This window comes from Heliconius melpomene, chromosome 11, assembly GCF_056956725.1.
Source record: "Heliconius melpomene rosina isolate 202511_hmr_F chromosome 11, ASM5695672v1, whole genome shotgun sequence".
NCBI classification, from domain to species: Eukaryota; Metazoa; Arthropoda; class Insecta; order Lepidoptera; family Nymphalidae; genus Heliconius; species Heliconius melpomene.
The window spans coordinates 10,861,871-10,883,582 of record NC_140399.1 but is presented as its reverse complement, the minus strand read 5'-3'; the positions used below and the strand labels follow the sequence as shown (position 1 = coordinate 10,883,582).

General features: G+C 33.3%; 3 protein-coding genes across 10 annotated transcripts in view; 1 reads left to right on the top strand and 2 right to left on the bottom strand.

Annotated features, from left to right (window-relative positions):
• The window catches only part of alpha-Spec (alpha spectrin), a 31,763-nt gene extending 30,475 nt beyond the window's left edge, over positions 1-1,288 (bottom strand). For all 4 annotated transcript variants that reach the window (XM_085193589.1, XM_085193590.1, XM_085193591.1 and 1 more), the window contains exon 1: positions 1,144-1,288. The gene's annotated coding sequence lies outside the window, so the exon portion shown is untranslated. The remainder of the gene's footprint in view (positions 1-1,143) is intronic.
• A 198-nt stretch (positions 1,289-1,486) lies between these two features.
• On the top strand, positions 1,487-18,799 carry Vav (Vav guanine nucleotide exchange factor). Of its 5 annotated transcripts, none has more exons than XM_085193577.1 (16): positions 1,487-1,892; positions 2,738-2,913; positions 3,241-3,300; positions 5,593-5,734; positions 6,291-6,461; positions 6,812-7,027; positions 8,108-8,227; positions 10,410-10,526; positions 10,883-11,059; positions 12,022-12,224; positions 12,787-12,904; positions 13,285-13,427; positions 14,038-14,184; positions 14,560-14,709; positions 15,064-15,232; positions 15,570-18,799. In XM_085193577.1, exons 1-16 carry the CDS (start codon positions 1,674-1,676, stop codon positions 15,642-15,644), a joined length of 2,403 nt encoding a protein of 800 aa, XP_085049703.1. In that variant the 5' UTR covers positions 1,487-1,673; the 3' UTR covers positions 15,645-18,799. The 5 variants fall into 5 exon arrangements, with proteins under 5 accessions (XP_085049703.1, XP_085049702.1, XP_085049701.1 ...); XM_085193576.1 differs by having other exon boundaries at positions 1,509-1,892; positions 10,883-11,074; XM_085193575.1 differs by having other exon boundaries at positions 1,509-1,892; positions 5,593-5,740; positions 10,883-11,074.
• On the bottom strand, positions 18,786-20,854 carry Srx (sulfiredoxin). The gene is made up of 3 exons (XM_085193587.1): positions 20,696-20,854; positions 20,067-20,197; positions 18,786-19,247 (listed from the first exon to the last, which is right to left on the bottom strand). The coding sequence occupies exons 1-3, from the start codon at positions 20,745-20,747 to the stop codon at positions 19,038-19,040; spliced, it is 393 nt and encodes a 130-aa protein (XP_085049713.1). The 5' UTR covers positions 20,748-20,854; the 3' UTR covers positions 18,786-19,037.
• Positions 20,855-21,712: the final 858 nt, after the last annotated feature.

The following is a 21,712-nucleotide window of genomic DNA, read 5'->3' as shown; positions in this document are numbered from 1 at the left end:
CTTTAATACCTGAGGTCAGCCTACATTGACATCACTATTACATCACATGTCCTTGTGACACATCACTTTGTAGTTCAGCTTGATAATACAGCCTCTCCATAAACTGTTACTATCTACACTATTTACAATGAATATTATTGTTGTAACTACTTTTATAAAAAGAGTAATTTATTATTGTAAAAAAAAATTAATACAATATATCTGCAACAATAATGCTATAAGCATTTAGTGGACCTATTATCTAAGATAGCGCTGATAAAAGTATATAGTGATAAACTCCAATGATTATATTATTTTAACATACATATTTTGTATGTATTGTATATTTATTTAATTACATTTTTCTTTTTTTATAATGTAATTAATAAAATAGACTGTTAATAAATTGTCATACATGGATAATATTACAAGTAAAGGCAAAGATGCTTATTGATTAGATATTATCTAGGTCATGTCCATCTACTAGATTATTGAATCCTTATAACTATTTTACAAAATGGATGCTTTGAATTAGTTTGTCCTAAAACTTGTTTTACAATACACGTTTTTAGGGAGAGCTTTTTAAAATATCCACAAATTTAGGCATGCTTACAATATGAATTTGCTCATGTCAATCAATAATATGACAGCCGTGCTGATTTTAAATTATGTTTTTTTTTGTTAATTTAACATTAAGACTACGCACATTAAAGTTGTGAATAATTTAAATGTGAAAGTATAAAATGTAATGGCACCTTCTCTGCAATGCTCCAGATTTAATGATCGGTAGTCCGCACGCATCTACAGTCGCCACCGACATAGTGGCCCGTTAAATTATCGAGTTACCTATGGGCTATAGCTACACTTCCCCTCTTATATACAATGACGTAATATTCCAAAATAAACCTAATAAGGATAACGGTATATCTATTTATATACTTTCTTAAAAAGCCGGAACTCATATATGACCAATGTAAGATACAAATATTATCAGATGTGTTTGTAACAATGGAATAAAATACAAATAAATCTATGCATCATCAAGAAAAATTGATTTCGGCAATATATGGGCGTGTCAGAATAAAATAATTGAGCTAATGAGTTTAAGCCACGTAACCTTAGATATCCAAATATATATTAGGATTTTCAATGTTCTGGACTTACCAATAACTGGAAATAAGCACTTAAACTAAACTATTGATGTTTTTCTAGCACTTCTATGAATTTTCTGAGAAAATCGTTCGTTCGACATGCATCCGCGTCACAGTACCTACACAAAATGTTGCTGTTATCAAAATGTCATTCAAGAATCAAGATGTACATAAAATAACTATAAAACCTACAGCTATAAAATGGATACGGTAATAAAAAATTACAAAATTAAAATGTAACTTCATAATACATAAATGGTATAAAAATAATAAAATCGGTTTAAGAAACGTTTCATTTTTATTACTAAGCACCGTTTTTATTTTTCTATTTTAGTTACGTCACAATTTATACGGCATTTTACTGTGTCCACACTAAAATTCAGTTGTCAGAAATACTTGTTCTCCTATGGCTGTCGCTATGTTTGTTGTATCAATTTGTATGTCAATTATCAATTAACCCCTGTTAATAATGGCCTGTTGATTATTAAAAAGCTGAGTTTGGTTTAACGACTATCGATGTGCAGTGTAGCGTGGGTGTAAATCATGGCTGCTGGCGGCGAGGATCTGTGGCGCGATTGCGCGTCCTGGCTTACGAGATGTGGCTTGTTAAGGCCCGATCATAAAGCAAATTGGGAAAAAAGTACCATACATGACCTGGCATACACTTTACGAGATGGTGTGCTTCTTTGCAACTTGCTTAACACTTTGCACCCTGGATGTATCGACATGAAAGATGTGAATCAGCGCCCTCAGATGGCACAGGTATTTGAATTCTAACTATGCGACCTTCGCTCTAATTACCACTAAATCGTTAATATTTTTGAACATTGGCAAATAAATATTTTAATTGAATTGTTATATTCATTCATTCATTCTTTATTCAAATATCTTATAAAGTTATTGAATATTTGCCTTGCAAACGTAATTTTTACTTTTCGTATGAATATTATAGGTAGATGATATTAATATATTTAATACTATTCAAAGTCAGTAAATCAATATTACAGTTACACATATTCATATGTGTTGATACATTAATTATGCATGCATTGATGAATGGAAGTAACCCATTGATGTTTATGTCAAATGAATAAGTCTAGAGTTTATTGCTGTTATCTATATGGGTAACATCTGAATGAAAGGGTCAATGTTCCATTTTTACTGAAAGTCAAATATAAGGCCTATCTTTCAATTTCATAATTATATCTATCTCAATAAGCATTAAATGTACAGACACTTAAAATAAAATTTCATTCATCAACTACATTATTTATAAATATACTTATTTAATAGTAAATTGAAAACCATTATTTAAATATACATAATTTAAAACATATTATTTTATATTTTAATTAGATTTATATATTTGATAATTGACAGAAAAAAAATATTTTTCTTTACAATTCCTTATGACTTTTTTTATTCAACTATTGTAGTATGGAACCCACAAAACTTTAAAGCTTTTGAGACACCTTACCTAATAATTTTTATCAACGTGGATAATCTTTATATCTAAAATTGTCTTTTGAAATACAATTCTCTTTTATAGATCGTGTGAATTGACAAAAAAATTGTGTAATACTAAAATTATTTTTACTTGTCTACAGTTCCTTTGCATGAGAAATATTAAAGTTTTTCTAAGAACATGTCATGAAGTATTTGAACTTAGAGAGACAGATCTGTTTGACCCATCTATGCTATTTGACCTCTCAAACTTCCATAGAGTGTTGTGTACACTTGCAAAACTGAGTCAATGTCCAAAGTCACTGGCTAGAAATGTACAGTAAGTAGTTATTTTATTTTATATATATATTTTTTTTGTTTTGATTACTTTACATTTAAAAAACCATTTTCATGTTTTATTGGACAGCAGGGAGGGCAGAGGGAACTTACGACAAGACACTATTGTCCACTTTCTGACCAAATTTCAACACATATTTGATTGAGTGGTAGACCTCTATACCATGTGTTATCTATTGGAGCAGAGACATGAAAATATTTTACATACAGTTGTCTTCCTGACCCACCCTATCCTCTAATTACTATATTGAAACATCATTTAAAAAATCCTTAGAACACTATAGTGTTCAATATTTTTTTAAATTCACAGACCATTCTCAGCAAGAAGAACACAATCAGAAGAGGACATATACAAAGATCTGCAATCTGTGTAAGTAACTTTTTTTATTAACTTTACATAAATACAGTTTTACAACTTTCTTTTAAATATATACCATTACAATAGCGCAAACCTTCCAAACGATATACCGCCTCCATACGAAGTGGATGATTTTGAAGAACAAAATAATGTGGCAGAGGTCCCATGGATACAGTTCACAATACCCAGCGTGACTTGCGAGGATCGTGTCGAGGAGATATACGAGGACCTCTGCTATGTCAAGTTCACATCTGACATGCCTGAGGTTGCAATATTTTGATGCAATAAATTCTTTTTTTGTTTCCGCTGTTGTAAATTTCAACTATAATACTTAAAGAAAAATAAGTACTTATTTAATTATGGAAAATAATATAGAACACTTATTTTCTTTGTACAGCAGAAATAAATTAACATTTTTATATAGAATGAATACTGAACTATCTTTCAAAACACTTTTTCTTAATAACCTCATTACCTGTTTCTGCAAACAATATTATTTACTTTTACGAATGTGTCATATTTTTTCTCAGTAAATGATATAATTTTGAGTGCATATTTATTACTTAGCAGAACATTTAGTTCGTGTGTACTGTTATCTTTTGAGATATTATGGACGGATATGATAGAGCCGTTTTATTTTTAGACATTGATGAGCCATACATATATCATACTTTTAGTTATCCTAATATAATTTGAATGATAGTTCCTTATTCCAATGGATTTAGTGCTGTAGTAGTAAATGTCAATGTTGGTCGCACGACGCGCCTTTAGTAAACTTTGGTTATTTTATCAATTTTGCTTTCTATATGTGTTTTAAACTTGTGTATTATTCATATTAAAAATATAGACATTTTGATATTTGTTATGTAGATAAAATTATATTTTCTTTATTGAGCATTATTTTTCTGATTTTGCAAACGTTTTGACGCTAGCACAAATATTTGTTTATAAACATTCACACATTCCTTTAATCATTTGATCCGCCTGTAACATGATACGCTACGTGTTTTTATTTTCATTCGAAGTGTATTATAACTCAGTTTCGACTCGTTCAAAACTCTTCTGCCTAAAAATAAAATTAAAATAGCAAATACTCTCACACCCTACTTCTCAGCTATAACACAAAGCTGACGATTGTTTATGAACCGTTCCTGAAGGGATGCAGCCGGCGTAGTTATAAATTTGAATCGAAGTTATAATACGTTTGTTTGGAAATGGAATTGTGTGTATTGGTTACGAATAGATTGAACGAACGTATACAATATGTTTATTTATAAAAGGCGGATGTTCTGCAAAACTAGTTTAGGTAGTAGTATCTTCGTATTTATTATGTTTTACTCTAATAGTTGATGATTTCCTTAAAATTCTTCTCATTACATTTTAAAACAAATATAAGCAATCGTAATAAATATACTTGCGACCTTTACAATAGCTTTAATGTATTATCTAGAGTCGGAGGTCTTCAGAATCCGCTGTACACATCGTTTTTAATTAACTTATCGTATAATATTATCAAAATAATATTATGAAATAATCATTAAAAATGTTAAACACGATTAATTTATCTTTATCGAATATTTATTTATATTCTAACACATATTGCAAAGTTAGGTACATTAGGTCTATAAGTTACCTTCATTAAATATTTGCAACAGTCATTTTCATTTCAATCCAGTATGTATGCTAAAGCAACATGATGTAGGCGCAAAGTTGAAGGATATCAAGTGAAATAACGAGTTAAATGAACTCTTAACTAGTTCTAGCGTTTTTGTCGGGTTGCTTATGGCTTGATTCCAAAATCATGAGTAATTCAGTATTTTAATCTAAACTGAGTATCTTTCGAGTATCTCATCTACTAAGTACGAAGGTACTATAAATATAAAGTATGTAACACTATAAGTAGGTATATACTGTGTAACAATTACGAGTTTTACTCATCTCCGTAATTATTACTTTTATCTTCCGTGAAATTTGTGGACAAACATACATAAATTTTTACTCAAATATTATTAAATTCCATCGAGGTATATCCCATATATATTCGTACATAAATGTCAAATTGATAACTCTCTCTCTTTTTGAAGTCGATTATAAATACGGCTTAAATACTTCTTGGAATATAATATGTACTTAAAAGAAATGAAGTATACGTGATATTAAGATAACTGTATCTATTTTCAAGCAACCTAGAGCAAGTTCTATTCAAAAATAATAAAAACAAATAGTAAAACAGTCTGCTGCATGCACAATCCTCATATTGCATCAGTATTCGTTCAAACTATGTTTACGTTGACGTGGGCGCAGCGGCGGCGCGGCCCGCGAGGTGGGCGAGTACGCCAGCTACTGCGCGCGCATCCACGACGAGGAGATCTACCACGACCTGTGCGTGGTGAAGGCCGCGCGCGATCTGCCAGTCGTACCGCACCACCCGGTCGCTTTCAATTCAGTACGCGTTGGTTTTTTTTTTTAATTTTGATTCTTTTTTTTTTTTTTTTTAATTTTTTATGGCACAGGTGGTAATGAGGCTGTGATTGTTGAGGTTTTTGGTGATTGCGGTCGCGATTTGTAACGACTTTGTTGCTACGAATGCATATAAACTATTAAACTTATTAAATTAATTAATTAATTAATTTCATTTTTATAATAATATGCTAAATTAAAGTCAATGTCTATTTTGTTTTCAACGTTGTCACCCCCAGGGTATATAAGTGTTTGCAATACACAACTGATCTTTTCACCAAGCTCTCACTGAAGCGTCGTCGGTCCCATTTTCATGCCTCACTTAGAATTTTAAGTGAACGAGTAAAAGTCCACATTACGTTCCAATCATTGCCTGAATTATTCATACGCTCATTACTTCCGATGCCATTTTATTTTTTTGCCGCCATGTAGTTAGTTGCCTTTATTGTTAGATGGCTTAGAATGGTTAACGCCGTTTTTTAAAATGCTTTACGTTTTCATATTTATTATTAGATATTTGAATATAATTTGTATGTTTGCAGCTAGCGACGTCGTCGCATAGCCTAGAGAAAAGGGATTATGTTATAAGGGAACTCGTTGACACGGAGTGCAATTACGTGGACGTGCTTAGTAAAATAATCAAATACTTCCTGAGGCCGCTCACGCCTTATTTGAAACCTCAGGATATGCAAGTCATATTTTTTGGTGTCAAGGTACGTTATTTAATATGATCGTATCGTATATTTAAATGTAATAATATGCAACAGTAATTACTTTTTTTATTAATAGATAAACTTCTGTGTTGAACTATCAAATTGAAAATATGTTTTTATTCAAATTTTTATATAATATAACAAAATTAATTAATTTTAATGTGTGTGTGTTATGTTTGTGCACTTTTGAGTTGCAATTAATGAAAATAAAGGTTATATATTTTCTATAAATAATAGTTTTTGTACTTTTATTATATGAGGTCCTGTATTTTAATGCCTTTAAGATATCAATTATAGTGATAAGACCGAAATTACACATAACTTAAAAAAAATGTTTATCCTAACTTCAGGAATTACATGAGATACACTCAGGTCTACTGAGACAGCTGCGTCTGGCCACAGAGAACTGTGTACCTGGCAATGGTACTCCACGCCTGGCTGACGTGTTTTTGGCGTGGAGAGAAAGACTATTATTGTATGGAGATTACTGTTCAAACCTTACTAACGCCCAGGATACGCTGAAAGCACTAGATTCGAGGGATTCGACTTTTAGTAAACAACTTGCGGTAATTGGTTTTTTTTTGTATTAAATATGATAGTAAATTTATTTTTTTACGGAATATAATATAATATATTATAGGTATTCCTTAAAAAGATACAATAGAAAGCAATGTCATTATTAAATATAGGTAGGCAGAAGGAACTTTTCGCCCAATTTTCGAAACATTGAGGTTTTTGTGGGGCGGTTCTTAACACCGCGCATTGTCTACGAGAGCGTTAAAAAAATAATTGCCACGTACATGAAGATCGAATCTACAATCACGGCGGAATATATGCCCATATTTAATAACTTTAAAGAAATGTACTAACTTTATGATGTTTTAACACTAGAAATTAATAACCACTTAATACGCTTTGTTTAAGCATTATTTTTATTCTGTTAGTTTAACTCTGATTGAAACCTCTAATTAAATTTAATAGGCTTAGGATATCATGCGTATATAAATATGTAAACCTTTAAAAATATAAAGTTTATAGTAGATGATGTTAGATTATTTATAGTTGGTTTAATATTTCCATTATAACATTTTACAGTTCAATTCAATGTCAAATTCATTGAAACATTACAAGAGCAACATAACCTTCCCTAACTATTTTAATTGAAATATTACCTTTTACTTATTTAATTAGTTGAATGGCAATGGAAACCTAGTGATATATAATTCTAAACCACTTAAAGATAAAAAACTAAGTAGCTAAGCTCGATTTAGTATTATTATTTAGTTTAATATGACCCAATGAAACACCATCTTATCTATACACTCTCAAGAACTAGTGGCTTCAATTGAAAAAAGCATTTTATATTGGATTGTCATGCCAAGTCAATTATGTGGCATCGTGTGTCATATACACTTTTTATTATTTTCATTTCATTTGCTGAAGCCATAGATAAAAGCTAGTAAATAATAACTCCCTGAATGTGACTGGAAAACCATTGTTTGAATAAATTTAATGTTAATGAGCTAAGTGGTGGTGGCGTAAAAGGCATAAAGTGCGACTTTAAACGCATTAGGTTGTGGGTTCGATTCCGACTTAAGGATATGAAATATACGTATAATATTTTCATTGAGTGAAATGAATTCTAGAAATGCCAAAAAGAACACAGCGATGGACGTATTCAGCTTCGCGATATCCTCTCCGTGCCGATGCAGAGAGTGCTCAAATATCACCTTCTCTTGGACAAACTTGTTCATGAAACACAACCGGTAAGAGACTGCATAAACAAAATTAATATATCCAGTAACACTCGCGCCATAAAGACAAATCAAAGGTCATATCATAATATAGTATAACCGGGCCTCTAGGTCCTTTAAGCGGCAAATTGCCAAAGCAAGGTCCGAGCATATCGCCAAAATCGGCGAGAAGCTTGAGAGCTACCCGTCCGGAACTCACCAGTTTTGGGCGCTCTCAAAGGCGGCACTCGGCAACTTCAGCCAGCCTTCGCTTCCGCCTTTACGCAAGGGGAATGACATCTTGGTCCATACGGCGAAAGAGAAAGCCGATCTCCTGGGCGCTCTCTTTGCCTCGAACTCGACTTTGGATGACCAAGGATCAACGCCACCGACCATCCCGCGGTGCCAGAGCTCAATGCCTGAGGTTAAGTTCAGCCAAAAAGCTGTAAGGCGAGCTCTGTCCTCTTTGGACATCCATAAGTCGTGCGGGCCAGATGGCATCTCCCCCTTAGTGCTTCGTTCTTGTGCTCCTGAGCTGACACCGGTGCTAACGCGTTTGTTTCGGCACTCTTACTCAGTCGGCGTAGTCCCAGATTCATGGAAGAGCGCTCTTATCCACCCGATCCCGAAGAAGGGCGATGGTTCCGATCCATCTAACTACAGGCCTATTGCCATCACCTCCCTACTCTCAAAAGTCATGGAGAGCATCATCAATAGCCAGCTCTTGGTTTATCTAGAGGATCACCGGTTGATTAATGACCGTCAATATGGCTTCCGCCATGGTCGCTCAACCGGTGATCTTCTGGTTTACCTTACCCACCGTTGGGCTGCGGCTATTGAAAGCAAGGGAGAGGGCCTGGCAGTTAGTTTGGACATGGCGAAGGCCTTTGATCGAGTGTGGCATGGGGCGCTCCTTGCTAAACTTCCATCCTATGGGCTTCCCGAGAACTTATGCAGGTGGATCGCCAGCTTTCTCACTGGGCGCAGCATCAAGGTCGCTGTCGACGGTTTTTGCTCCAAACATATGTCCGTGAACGCTGGCGTTCCCCAAGGCTGCGTGCTGTCCCCCACGCTGTTTCTTCTGCATATCAATGACATGCTGGAAGATTCTAGCATTCATTGCTATGCAGATGACAGCACGGTGGACGCTGTTTACTCTGGCCGCGCAAGTCTTTCTCGGGAAAACGCTGAACAGTGCCGAAATAAACTTGTGTCTTCTGTTGAGGCATCCCTCGAGAATGTCTCTTCATGGGGTGAGAAGAACCTGGTCCAATTTAACCCCCTGAAGACACAGGTTTGCGCGTTAACCACTAAAAAAACCCCATTTATCGTATCGCCAGTCTTTCAGAGCACTCCCCTTTCAGCCGCGCCGAGTATCAGCATATTGGGCCTTAATGTTTCGAGTGACTGCCAGTATCGCGATCATCTGGAAAGCAAGGCCAAGTTGGCCTCGAAGAAACTGGGGGTCATCAATAGAGCGAGACGGTACTTCACGCCAAAACACCGATTGGCCCTATATAGGGCCCAGGTTCGGCCTCATATAGAGTACTGTTCTCATCTCTGGGCTGGTGCACCCCAGTATCAGCTTGACCCATTTGATCGCATACAACGTAGAGCCGTTCGAATCATTAAGGACCCAATGTGCTGTGAAAGGCTAGACACTTTGAGTCTGCGTAGAGACGTCTCCTCGCTGTGCGTTCTCTATCGCATTTTTCATGGTGAGTGTTCTGAGGAACTGTTCGACCTGTTACCTGCCGCCGAATTTTCCAACCGCACAGTACGTCACAAACTTAAATACCATCCACACCACCTGGATACGTGGCACTCCACTACTGTGCGGTTTCGTAGAAATTTCCTTTCACGCGCCACCGAACTGTGGAATGGCCTACCCGCGGCAGTGTTTCCAGGTCGGTACGATATGGGTACCTTCAAGAAGCGCGTCTATCTCCACCTCAAAGGCCGGCAACGCACCTGTAGCTCCTCCGGTGCTGCACGGGGTCGTGGGCGGCGGTGATCATCATCAGGTGACCCGAACGCTCGTTTGCCTTGTCCTTTTTCCATAAAAAAAAAAAAAAAATTAAACTCGAATTTAACACTTACAAGTGAACATAGAAACGTACTAAAAACGTAACTTTCAGGCTTCGCCGTAGTAATATATAAGCAAATATAATTTATGATTAAATAAATAAACTTAATTTTATTAATTCTATATGAGAATCACGAAGAGTTCCGTGGTCTGGAGCGTGCAAAGGAGGCGATGGTGGACGTGGCGCAGTACATCAACGAAGTCAAACGAGACAGCGAGGTGCTCACATTACTGGCTAAAGTGCAGGTAAATCTTACTTCTTAGTCAATCATATATAAATGTTATTATGGTATATTTTATGCTATATATCAAAAATTTTCGTTGAAAATGTTTATTGAGTCTATGTATAATATATATATCTATTTAATATTTCAAACATAGTAGTTTTGAGGTAAATGGGAGGGACACATTTAAACGCTTTGAAAACCCCCAACACCCGATATATATTTTTTTTTATAGTTATAGTTCTAATAGTTTCGGAATAAAGTGGTTGTGACATACGGACAGACAGCTAGACATAACAATTTGTTACATTCAATAAACCAATAAGGCACACAAATAAATAGAAATTTAAACTAAATATTTCAATTTAATTGTACCAGGAAAGCATAATAGACTGGGAGGGGGGCGCGCTAGGCGCGGGTGGCGCCGGCCTCGCCGCCTACGGGCGTCTGCTACTGGACGGAGAACTGAAAGTAAAAGCTCACGAGGACCAGAAACTTCGGTCCCGATACGTGTTCGTCTTCGACAAGCTGATGCTGCTCTGCAAGCCCGTCAAGGTGATCTACCCGACAGTAAATATCATATAATATACGTGAATAATGTTGCTTCTATAGATGGATTGGTAGATGGTTTGTATTAGGATTTATATTAGTATTGTAGTTTGTTATGTTTATGCGAGAGATTTGATACTTTTGGTTTTTTGTAATTATGTTTTGAATTTCTAAAAGTATATAAATAATTTTCGCTTTACTCTTATTATGTTAGGTACTAAAATTAAATAAACTGTAGTCATAAATTTACTATTTAAAAACAGTAATTAATAAATAAATATTTAATTATTTGAAGGTTTCGAAAGGTTAGGAAAGCATGCATTTACACAATACAGGTCTATATCTGAAACTCCATATACTTAATTCCTATATGACTATTTAACTTGGATTGTAATAAATAGATAACAAGAAAAAAAAGCATGTTACTTTAGATTTAAATGATAAATATATTTGTTTTTTAAAAGTTTCCATAAATTTGATTTTATTAATAATGCATGTTTTTAATTTTAAAAAAAATTGACTGAAAATAACAATGAGCATGGAAATGTAATGAATGAATGTTGAATGTTAATTATTAGATTTTCTTGGTATTTGACAAGTATAGAAATAAAATATAATACAATGTCACATTAAATCTTACTTCAAAACCGACATAACATACATTTTAAAATAAAACATACTAATATCCGACCTTTATACAATGTATCAAGAAATTTTACTATTTTGTTTCTATTCATATTAATATAAAAAAACAAAAATTAATAAACAAATATCTTTCATCAAATCTTTTAAATTATAGCTTGACAATAAGCAAAAAAATCGATATGAAGCACGGTATCCTAGAAACAACGGTTAGAGACTCTCTATTGGTCAAAAGAAATAAAAAAAGCGATTCAATTGTTTAAAAAATGATTCTATTGTTTATAGTTTTTCTAAAATATAATTCTAAAATCGACATAAAAATACAGGATAATCAATACTCGTACCGTACCGGTATACGTCTCGCGGAGTACCGCGTGGAGGAGGGCTGCGGCAAGCGCACTCTCCGCGGCGACGCGCGCTGGGCCTCCCACTTCTACCTGGTGCGGAGGTCCAAGGACGCCACGTTCACGTTGTACGCTCGCACGGAGGAGTGCCGGCGCAAGTGGTTGAAGGCGATAAAAGATGCTATGTAAGTTGGCGTTTGTGGTGTTTGTTTGAAGTTGAGCTCTGTGGTACTGATACTTCATATGTCACTACATTATTTATACGTGAGTGGAAGATTACTAAGGCAATTAACAATGTTATATAGTAGGCAGGTAGGGAGATTTTGTTTACCCCTTAATAACTGATGCTATCCGGTCATCTACTGGACATGCCACTATTTCTTGGTGCCTACCAAGTTACAACTTATTTATGTTGTTAGCATCATCAAGCAAGCGTTAGCAAGTTGTAACAAGCGTATAATAATTTCGGCGTAGCTCGATGAGAGCGTATGGCTTAGTTGGCGCTTGGCCGGTTTCCAAAGAGGCGCAGATTCAAATCCCGCTACGTTCAAATTTCTATACGTTTTTTAATAAGTATTTTACTAACCAAGAAAACAGTTGATAACAACTCACATTTGCTGCATTTTACTGGATAAAAATGTGAATCTTGACTAGATTAGTGAAGTCCAAGAAAAGACACTGATACTTTCGGGCTAATTATATAAACACTAATTGACATAGTAATTAACTGTTAGTTTTGTTCTATAGTGACAACCTGGAGCCTGCTGGTTGCCGAAGTACGAATCACAAATTTGTATTGCACACATTTGAGAAACCCGCCACTTGCCATCACTGCTCGAAATTTCTCAAAGGCAGAATATTTCAGGTATCTACAGTTACACATATTTTTTTTCTCGCATATACCAGGAAAGGTGCAGGAAACTTGAGATACTGTGTTGCATGTTCATTGGCAGAAAGAACTCAATAGCAGCTTTTCTTTAATTGGTCTTACTATTTTTTTTATGAATTGCTAGTTTATGTAAATCTAATCCTTTGAAATAATAATTTTCTATTCTATTTTTATTTTAAAAAAAATGCCATATACGATGGAATTCTGTAAGGCTTCATCAGGACGGCCTTCATAATATAATATGTATGTATGTATGTATGTATTAATTATTCTACAAAATCAAAAATGATAAAAAATGACAAAAATAACTAAAAATTTTAACAAGTAATAGTATTAGTGCCACTTTCTACTTCCAGGGTTATCTCTGCTCAGTGTGTAACGCGTGCGCCCACAAAGACTGCATCGCGCTGTCGGGGCGGTGCGGTGGCGGCCCTGCGCCCGCGCCGCCGTTGCCGCCTCATAATAACCAGCCGGATAATGCTTTGCATTTTTATATGTGGTTAGTTTTTATTAAATTACATAATTACATTATTCATTTATGTTATTGTTTTTGTTGGTACTGAATTCCAATTTGGTACTAATCTATATAACCTGTGCGTTTACAATGGATGACGCACATTCGAATCTCTTTGCAGATTTATTTTTACGTATAACATAATAACATGTGCACATACATTTATATATTCATAATTTTATCGCTTCCATTTATCATTTTAATTTAATTACAAATTTTCAATTTTTTAACCGACTTTTTAAGAAAAGGAGGTTATCAATTCGACTGTTTTTTTATAGCTTTTTTTCTATCCTGCATGTATCAAGGTAGGCAGAGGGAATCTGGGATCCTGGTGATAAGAAGCTTCCGTTCTTTGAATTCTAAAGGCATAGCGTGTTGAGTGGCGGAACTGAACGCCGCGCTTTGCCTCATTACCAGAACGAGAAAATGAAAATATTAAATATTTTAAACATAATATTTAATATTTTTCCAAACTGTAGAAACATTATTAATTCTTGGATTACTTACAATATTTTATAATTTGATAATTTATTTACAATATGTTTCTCCTTAAAATAAATATAAACCCTCTTATAAAATCAACAATATAACGCAGGTACGTGGGTGAAATGGGTCGCGAAACGGCCACAGCTCGTCTCGAGCGCCGCGTGGACGGCACGTTCCTGCTGCGGGTGCGGCCGCGCGCCGCCCAGACGCTACCGCCGCCCGGGCATAACGATACGCACTATGCTTTGTCCTTGAAGTTAGTGGTTGTTTATTAATAATAAAATATATTATTGTCTCAAAAAATTAAAAAAAAATTGCCGTACTTGTCAGCCCAGTAATTAAGTATAATAAACTATGGCAATAAGTAGACGTATAGCAACAAGTAGAAGAGTATTACATTGGATCATAGGATATACATAAAAAAAATATAGAATGCTTACTTTTAATGATAATATTTATATTAAGGACCAATTGTAAAACATTGAATTTAAGCCTATAGAGCAGAGCAGAGACATCTTATGGTAGATATAGATATCTTTCTATGATTGAAATTTATTCGTAATTTTATGTGTAACTACAGATTAAAATATTTTTATCTAGTACTAAATGAAACGATTCATACTTGCTATAGAACCGACAACACAGTAAAACACATGCGTGTATGCCGGAAGCCAATAGATCAAGTGCCGCACTACTTCCTATCGGAGTCTCGGTTCTTCCGAAGCATCGTCGAACTGATCTCCTATTATGAAAAGACGAGCTTGTCGGAGAATTTTGTTGGGTATGTCTCTTTTATGTCTTTTTTTAGCTTCGTACTATATCCTGCATGTACTCGTAATAGGTTAGGTAGAGGATACCTAGGTACCCTTAAGACAATTTTTTTCGACTTTTCGTTCGAAACATTGAACAACTGCCTTTCTAAGCCGATAATGTGATTGTGATTATCGATTTGTTGTTCATCCCCTTGTAAAAAGCAGGATGGATATATAAACACATATCATTCTCAACTTTTTGCGACATCTCTTTGATTTTGTTGTACCAGAGTGGTTAATGAAATTATTTTAAATATAAAGGACATTTATAATATGACATTTATATTTTTATTGGTATTAAAATATTGCTACCTTTTCCCCAGTTTAAATTCGAACCTCCGCTGGCCATTTCGACGTGTAGTAGCGACAGTGGTCCATGACTTTCGGCCTTTAGAGGCAACGCAATTAGCACTTCGCCCTGGAGCTAAAGTCCTCGTACTTAGCAAGGAGGGCGATGGACGAGGCTGGTGGAAAGGACGAACCATTGATAAGGTATGGAAATTCGTTTTATTTTGTTAATATTTATTCCGAACGTTGTAATTTTTTTTTGTATAAAGATTAACTTTGTCAGTACGCGGTACGCGCAGTGTAGGCAAAGAAATCCAAGTATTAAAAAACTACATTCCCCACTTTCCGTTGAATTCTGCACGCAGTGCATGTAGAGTGGTAGAACTCATCTTTTTGCTAGAATCTCGCTTTTGCATTGACACCAGAGCGAAGATATGTAAATATTAAATATTTCATTTCTGGCCTCTGATAAAACTAAAAGTAAGACTTACTAGACTACAAGCATAAACAAAATGCTACACTAATTAAATACAAATTTCAGGGCGATAATAGATCAGGCTATTTCCCAAAGGAGTGTGTGCGTGAGGACCCGGAGTGCATAGGGGCGTTAGACTGATGTCAGCTGTGCCTCGCCGACCGCGAGCTTAACTTTGCTGCATTGTCATTAAATGACGAACCCAGCACCTCCAACGCTGGTGCCGCCAATCACGATGATGATGATCTATCGCCGGATGACAATGACGATATGGTATAGAATGACAGTGACAGTGACAACTGATGATGATAAGGATGTGGTGTTAGAGGGTGTCCATAAATTATATCACATGTTTAGATATCGATTGAGTGTGATATTGTGTGACAAGGTTGAGAGGGGTCCTAATTTCAAAAATATGTCATGTCATATTAGGTAGAGGCTCTTACATGTGACTGGTTATAATATGGAAGGGGAGACGTCAAATAATTATGACATTTGTGTGACGTAATTTATGGATGGTCCCTAAAGTGACAGTGATAAACGAGAGTGTAAATACTTTAGTTAGTCAATGGTGTACTGGAATGAGAGTGTGTTCACTCAATGGGATAGTGGTAAGTGCTGAGTGATTATGTTATAGGATTCTATGTTTTTAACGTCAACCAAAACTACGAATAAGGTAATGGTATGAAATATTATATTATATAAATTGAATATTATATGTAGTAATGTCACAAACAAAGGTCTAGTCAAGACTGCACATGTGTGTTGACACAGATTTAATGACTCTCTGAATGAAAAAAACTATGTTACTGAATAAATAAAAATAATGTTATCTACAACAAAAATAATGGAGTATTGTCTATGAAATTATGGTAGATGATAATGGTATCAATTATGATGATATAAGAAATGGTCATATTATGTGAAAATGATGCTTTATGTCGTAACTTAATGGAATTTAGTAGAGAACTAAATTCATGTTGAACTTAATAAGTGTTACTTGTTGTGCTGATATGATAAAATGCTTTAAATAGATACTATTGCTTTACTCTTAAAACTATTATTGTATGTAATATTATTAAGAAATAAGTATTTAGTACTGCAATTGCAAGAAAAAATATATTATTTAGATTTAGCAGAATATGGAATATTATATGACTGTTGAAAATGATGTTCTAGACAGTTATTCAAATGTATATTTATTTTTGTGAACTATATAAGTTATTTTTTCAAGTCATAGATAGTGTAGATAGTATTTTTAAATGTTGTAATCATATCCGGTCAATGCAATCTCAATGCAATGTCGTTAGCATAATGTTGTAAGTATCGCTTGAAGATTTAGAACATATTTCAAGGAAGTTAAATAGTGACTATACATTTCTTGAAATGAATGATGTATGTGGTTATTGAAAATTGCCTTTTACACCAGTCCAAATTTTTATACAAAATAAAGTAGGGAGTTCCAAGCTTACACTTTTTTGGGCAAAAAAGCAATCAATTTATTATTTGTTTACACTTAGGACAACCTAATATCATGTTTATATAATTTCTTATAAATTTATGCTTTCTTGATATTTTGTCTAACCTAGTGTTGAATTTGATACGCACATTTTAATTAATATAAGTATAATTAGTGTTATTTCAATGCCATGACATAAATTTACACATACTTACATGCTAAAATGTTTACACATATTTAGGCCATAACCGTCAATTTACTCCAAAAATAGTTTGTATATTTTTTAAAATATATGGAACAGATACAACATTTTAAACATATTATATAAAAGAAAATAATTAATTTCTTTTAGACTTTCAAATACATAAAGTGAGATTGAGTGCCAAATTTTTCTTTCAACAATTTAATTCTTATATAGATATTTACAATAATTTAAAGAATTAACTTTATTTTTGTTTTACATTCCAGTAACAGATTAAATATAAAATAATTTGATGTATACCATTTAAACTAGTGATTTGGTGAAAACTATGTCTAGTATCAAAAAAATTGCACTTTTTATCAATAATGAGGCACTTACAATTGTACGAAGGAACATATTGCAATGATATATAAGTATTTTATTATTTTCTATATATATTAGTTTCACTTATTTACACAAATTTATATGATATGAGTAGATGGAATATATTTACATGCAAATATATTTTGAATGATCGTTGATGCTCATGCAATTTATGTGTGCCTAAAGTATTGTTCACAATAATATGTTTAAATATGAGTAACTTACGCTTTTTAGATTCAAAGTTTACCTTTAAACCCACCAATTTTATGTACAACCAATGGCGAATTGTATTTTAATGATTAATATTTAAAATGGTGTCTTAAATGTTGTAAATATAAATGTGTATGTAAACTATCAATCCATGATATGTATGACTGTTTATTTGTAATGTAGAAATAAATGTCAAACCAATTGTACCTAAAGGATTTAAAAATTTAAAATTAAAGTCTAAAGACGAAATTTTTATTAACACTAATATAGAATTGTGTTAGACTATGGACGGTAAATGGTTTCGTACCATATAATGATATGTTCTATCCTTAAATCTTAACAAAAAGTAAAGAGTGTACTAAAAAGATATTTCATCTAATATTTTTCATAATGTTAAATAATAAGAATTTAATAAATAATGTTCTTGAAAGAAACTATGTTCCTTCCTAATGAATACATATATCTCCTGCTTTGTGTAGAAAATCTATTTATAATTTTTAAAATAGTTTGTTTTATAATTTGTTTCTACAGTACAGTGCCAAAATTAATTATTTTTTTGTTTATGAACTACCATTTTTATTTAATAACAACCATATATGATCTCTAAATGTGCTAATATACAATTTAATTACTAATTTTGTAAATACCTCCTGTGAATATTTCATTTATGAAATATTATTTTAATTCATGTATAATAAATAACAATTAAAAAAATTCTTCCAATAAACTTTATTTGACAATGCGCAAAATGAGCCAATTTAATTTAATTTTTTAAATCAAATGCATCAAGCATTGTAAATTTTAAGTTGATGTTTATGTTTATTTAAAAATTGTATATTTTTTAGCATAAGACGCCATGCTTGGTGCTAACTTTTTGTGTTCAATACGCTTTTTAAGTAGTGGACAGACGCACCCAGGAGGCAAATATAGTCTAAAAGTATTTTGATATTATTTATGTTGATGTTTGTAAATATATTATGTATACAAAAACGGCATATCTCATTGTTCTGTAGCTAGGTATGGTATGGACTCCACAATAAATACAACGTTGGAGATTTATAATTTGTTTTATTTATAATTATCCATTTTATTGACAGTTCTTATTTACAGATAAACTATAGCTTCCACAGTTGTTTTTACAACTTGATAACAATAAACATTCAATTATGTTATTACAATATACAATACATATACTATAATTTATCAACATTCATATTAATTATTTTCAGTGTTAATACTCAAAATTTATTATCACTTTTAAAATCGACTCATATTAGGTTTAAAGTATACGTATAAGTAATTATTTCAAATCTGGAGTACTATTGCCAAGGTATGTCCTTAAATCTGATACAGTAGATTTTACCAGTTTGGCTGGTATTGTAGGTCTGTTCAGCCGCGTGTACGCCGCGAAACGATGGCAACCTCCGAAACTATAATAATAATCGCCTCCCTCTCTCCCTTTTATCCATAGCACGTCTATTGGCGGCACTAAGCCTTCTTGTTCTTCTTTCTGAAATGAGTGAACAATAGAATTCTTGTCTCAGTTTTTTTATAATCAAATGAATCCATTTTCATGTCATTTTTTAGCGTAAATTGTAGTTTAATTGAATAGTTTATTAATGCAGAGGTGATAGGTCAAATCTACAGTGCAATCGCTTGTTTACTGTTTGGGTCGTGTTGTCATAATCTGTAACGAAGTCCGAGTGACTATTGACCGCACAACAGTCAACACAGCCGTCGTGCTTAAACTTTAACGTCCAACACATTTTTTCAACAGCAAAATGTAAAAAAAGTAATTATTTAATTATGTATTAAAAGATTATTAATTAAAGATTAAGATAAAAATTTAATTAGTGACCCTTAATTTTCATTTTCTATTTTTTTCTTATAAGAAAAACCTTCTATTCGCGAGATGGAATTACAACTACGGTGCTAAAAAGTGGATTACCTCGAACCCACTATCTACGTAATCGTAGCTCTCAGCTACTATCAAAGCAATATCAAATCAGCTTCACGCTGTATCCCGCACACAGGGTATACATAGGAAACCAATTGTTAAGACACTGTTCCCCATTTTCCGCCGAATTTTGGAAGTGACGTGTTGAGTGCCGCCACTCAACGCAATGCCGCTTTTTTGCCTCGACACCAGACCGAAGACTTGAAAATATAAATGTAAATAAATATTTTATTTCCTCGAGTGGACATAGAACCCACAACCGTCGCGTTAAGTCACACCCTTGTGCCGCTCTGCCACGACGGCCTCAAGCAATATAAGCTTTACTTTTATGAATTGTTTTAAAATTCTTTTAGTTATATAATCATATTTTACCTCGATAGTGTCCATAAGAGATTTAACTTTGTTTTCATCTAGCTCGGGAATAAAAGGACGAATTATCACAGACATTGGTACATCATGTACATCCTCCTTATAAGCACTATGGATACTGGCCATTCTATTAACTAAAAATATTTTATATATTTAATTACTTTTAAAGTTAGTGAAATAACAAGTTGCCAAAAAACATTATTTATTATACAAGTTACAAATAACAAGTCTGAATTCTATGAACCAATAAAAGTAAATAATATAAATTCATATGCTTGTTTTTCATAATAACTCATTGATATAAGGTATTATGTCGATAATTTAATCAAAATATTTATAGGTGTAGGTATTTTATCATTTAATCACTAAATAGTTTATAAAACATTGATTTATCTGTGGCTTAATGGTAAGAGATAACATACAGATTAAGAGAAAAACGTCAAATGTCAAAAAAATAAAACATGTAAGCGGATTACAGTTGTTTATCCGAAATATTACACTGTTAACGCCAAAAATAACATAAACATTGTGCAATAATACAGTCATAAGGTTATTTTTAACTTAATTTTTACAAAATCATTAAAAAATAAAGGAAGAATTCCATTGAAGCGAATTAAATATTTACTACTTACAACTCTTGTTTCGGAGAATACAACTCTTTATAGTTAATAGATATGTTATCATTACTACCACTTACACAGGTATCACCTTACGAGTCAAAAGCAATACTAAAATACCATAAGAAAAGACAACGTATCGATGACTAACACCTAGTACTTAGTAGAAGTGTATTTTTCACTCTAAATGAAATGTAAACAGAATAAATATATATATGGTTATACTTACTCACTTGCACCGTAGGTCAAGTGTATTCTCGAAAGTGAATTTTAAGTAAATGAGTACGTAGTTAATTAATTAATATTCGCCCCCATTAGTAAAAATAATAGTATTTATTCTTACTTATTTCAAACGAAGTTTTGAGAATTTTCAGTTAATAAATTTTATTATGAAATGTTATATAGAAAATAAAGAATTTAATTTATACAATATTGAAAATGTTCTAGATAGCATCGTCGTTTTTCTTTTCACACAATTTACTTATTATATTAACAAGATACGGGGCTCTACAGGCAGAATTTTACATATCAACAAACATTTATTCCTACATTTTGTTTATTTTAGATATAAAGGTATAGTTTGGTATGACAAATTTCTGCATTGAATCCCAACATGCAATATTCGCGATTCGCGCTCAACACTAAAGTGGAAGATGGAATTGTTAAATAAACAATAGGTTCTCTTTACTGACTGATGTATTTAGGAGTATAGCAAACAATATAGGCCAGTCGTGGCGCAGGGGCACAAAATGTAACTGTAAACGCGACAGATTGTGGGTTCGATTCGCACTCGAGGAAATGACATATTTAGTGTTTTCATTTCTTCGCTTTGGTGTTGCTATCGAGGCAAAAAGCAGAATTCGGAGGAAAATGGGGAACGAAGTGTCATAAAACTAGGTTCCTCCTCCTCGGAATACAGCGTGATGTTAAAATAAAAAGTGTCCTAATTGGGAACGGATTGTTAGGGCACTCAGGTTCCCAATTAGAACACTAGCTTCTCAGGTTCCCTCTGCCTACCCAGCTATAAGATAC

Coding starts and splice junctions, on each gene's coding strand:
- Vav (XM_085193573.1), top strand. CDS start 1,674: ATGGCTGCTGGCGGCGAGGATCTGTGGCGCGATTGCGCGTCCTGGCTT. Junction 3,554..6,290: donor TCACATCTGACATGCCTGAG/GTTGCAATATTT, acceptor GTATGTTTGCAG/CTAGCGACGTCGTCGCATAG. Junction 14,710..15,063: donor TTGTCGGAGAATTTTGTTGG/GTATGTCTCTTT, acceptor CCTTTTCCCCAG/TTTAAATTCGAACCTCCGCT.
- Srx (XM_085193587.1), bottom strand. CDS start 20,747: ATGATAACATATCTATTAACTATAAAGAGTTGTATTCTCCGAAACAAG. Junction 20,198..20,695: donor TATTCTCCGAAACAAGAGTT/GTAAGTAGTAAA, acceptor AAATATTTTTAG/TTAATAGAATGGCCAGTATC. Junction 19,248..20,066: donor CTCTTATGGACACTATCGAG/GTAAAATATGAT, acceptor CACTCATTTCAG/AAAGAAGAACAAGAAGGCTT.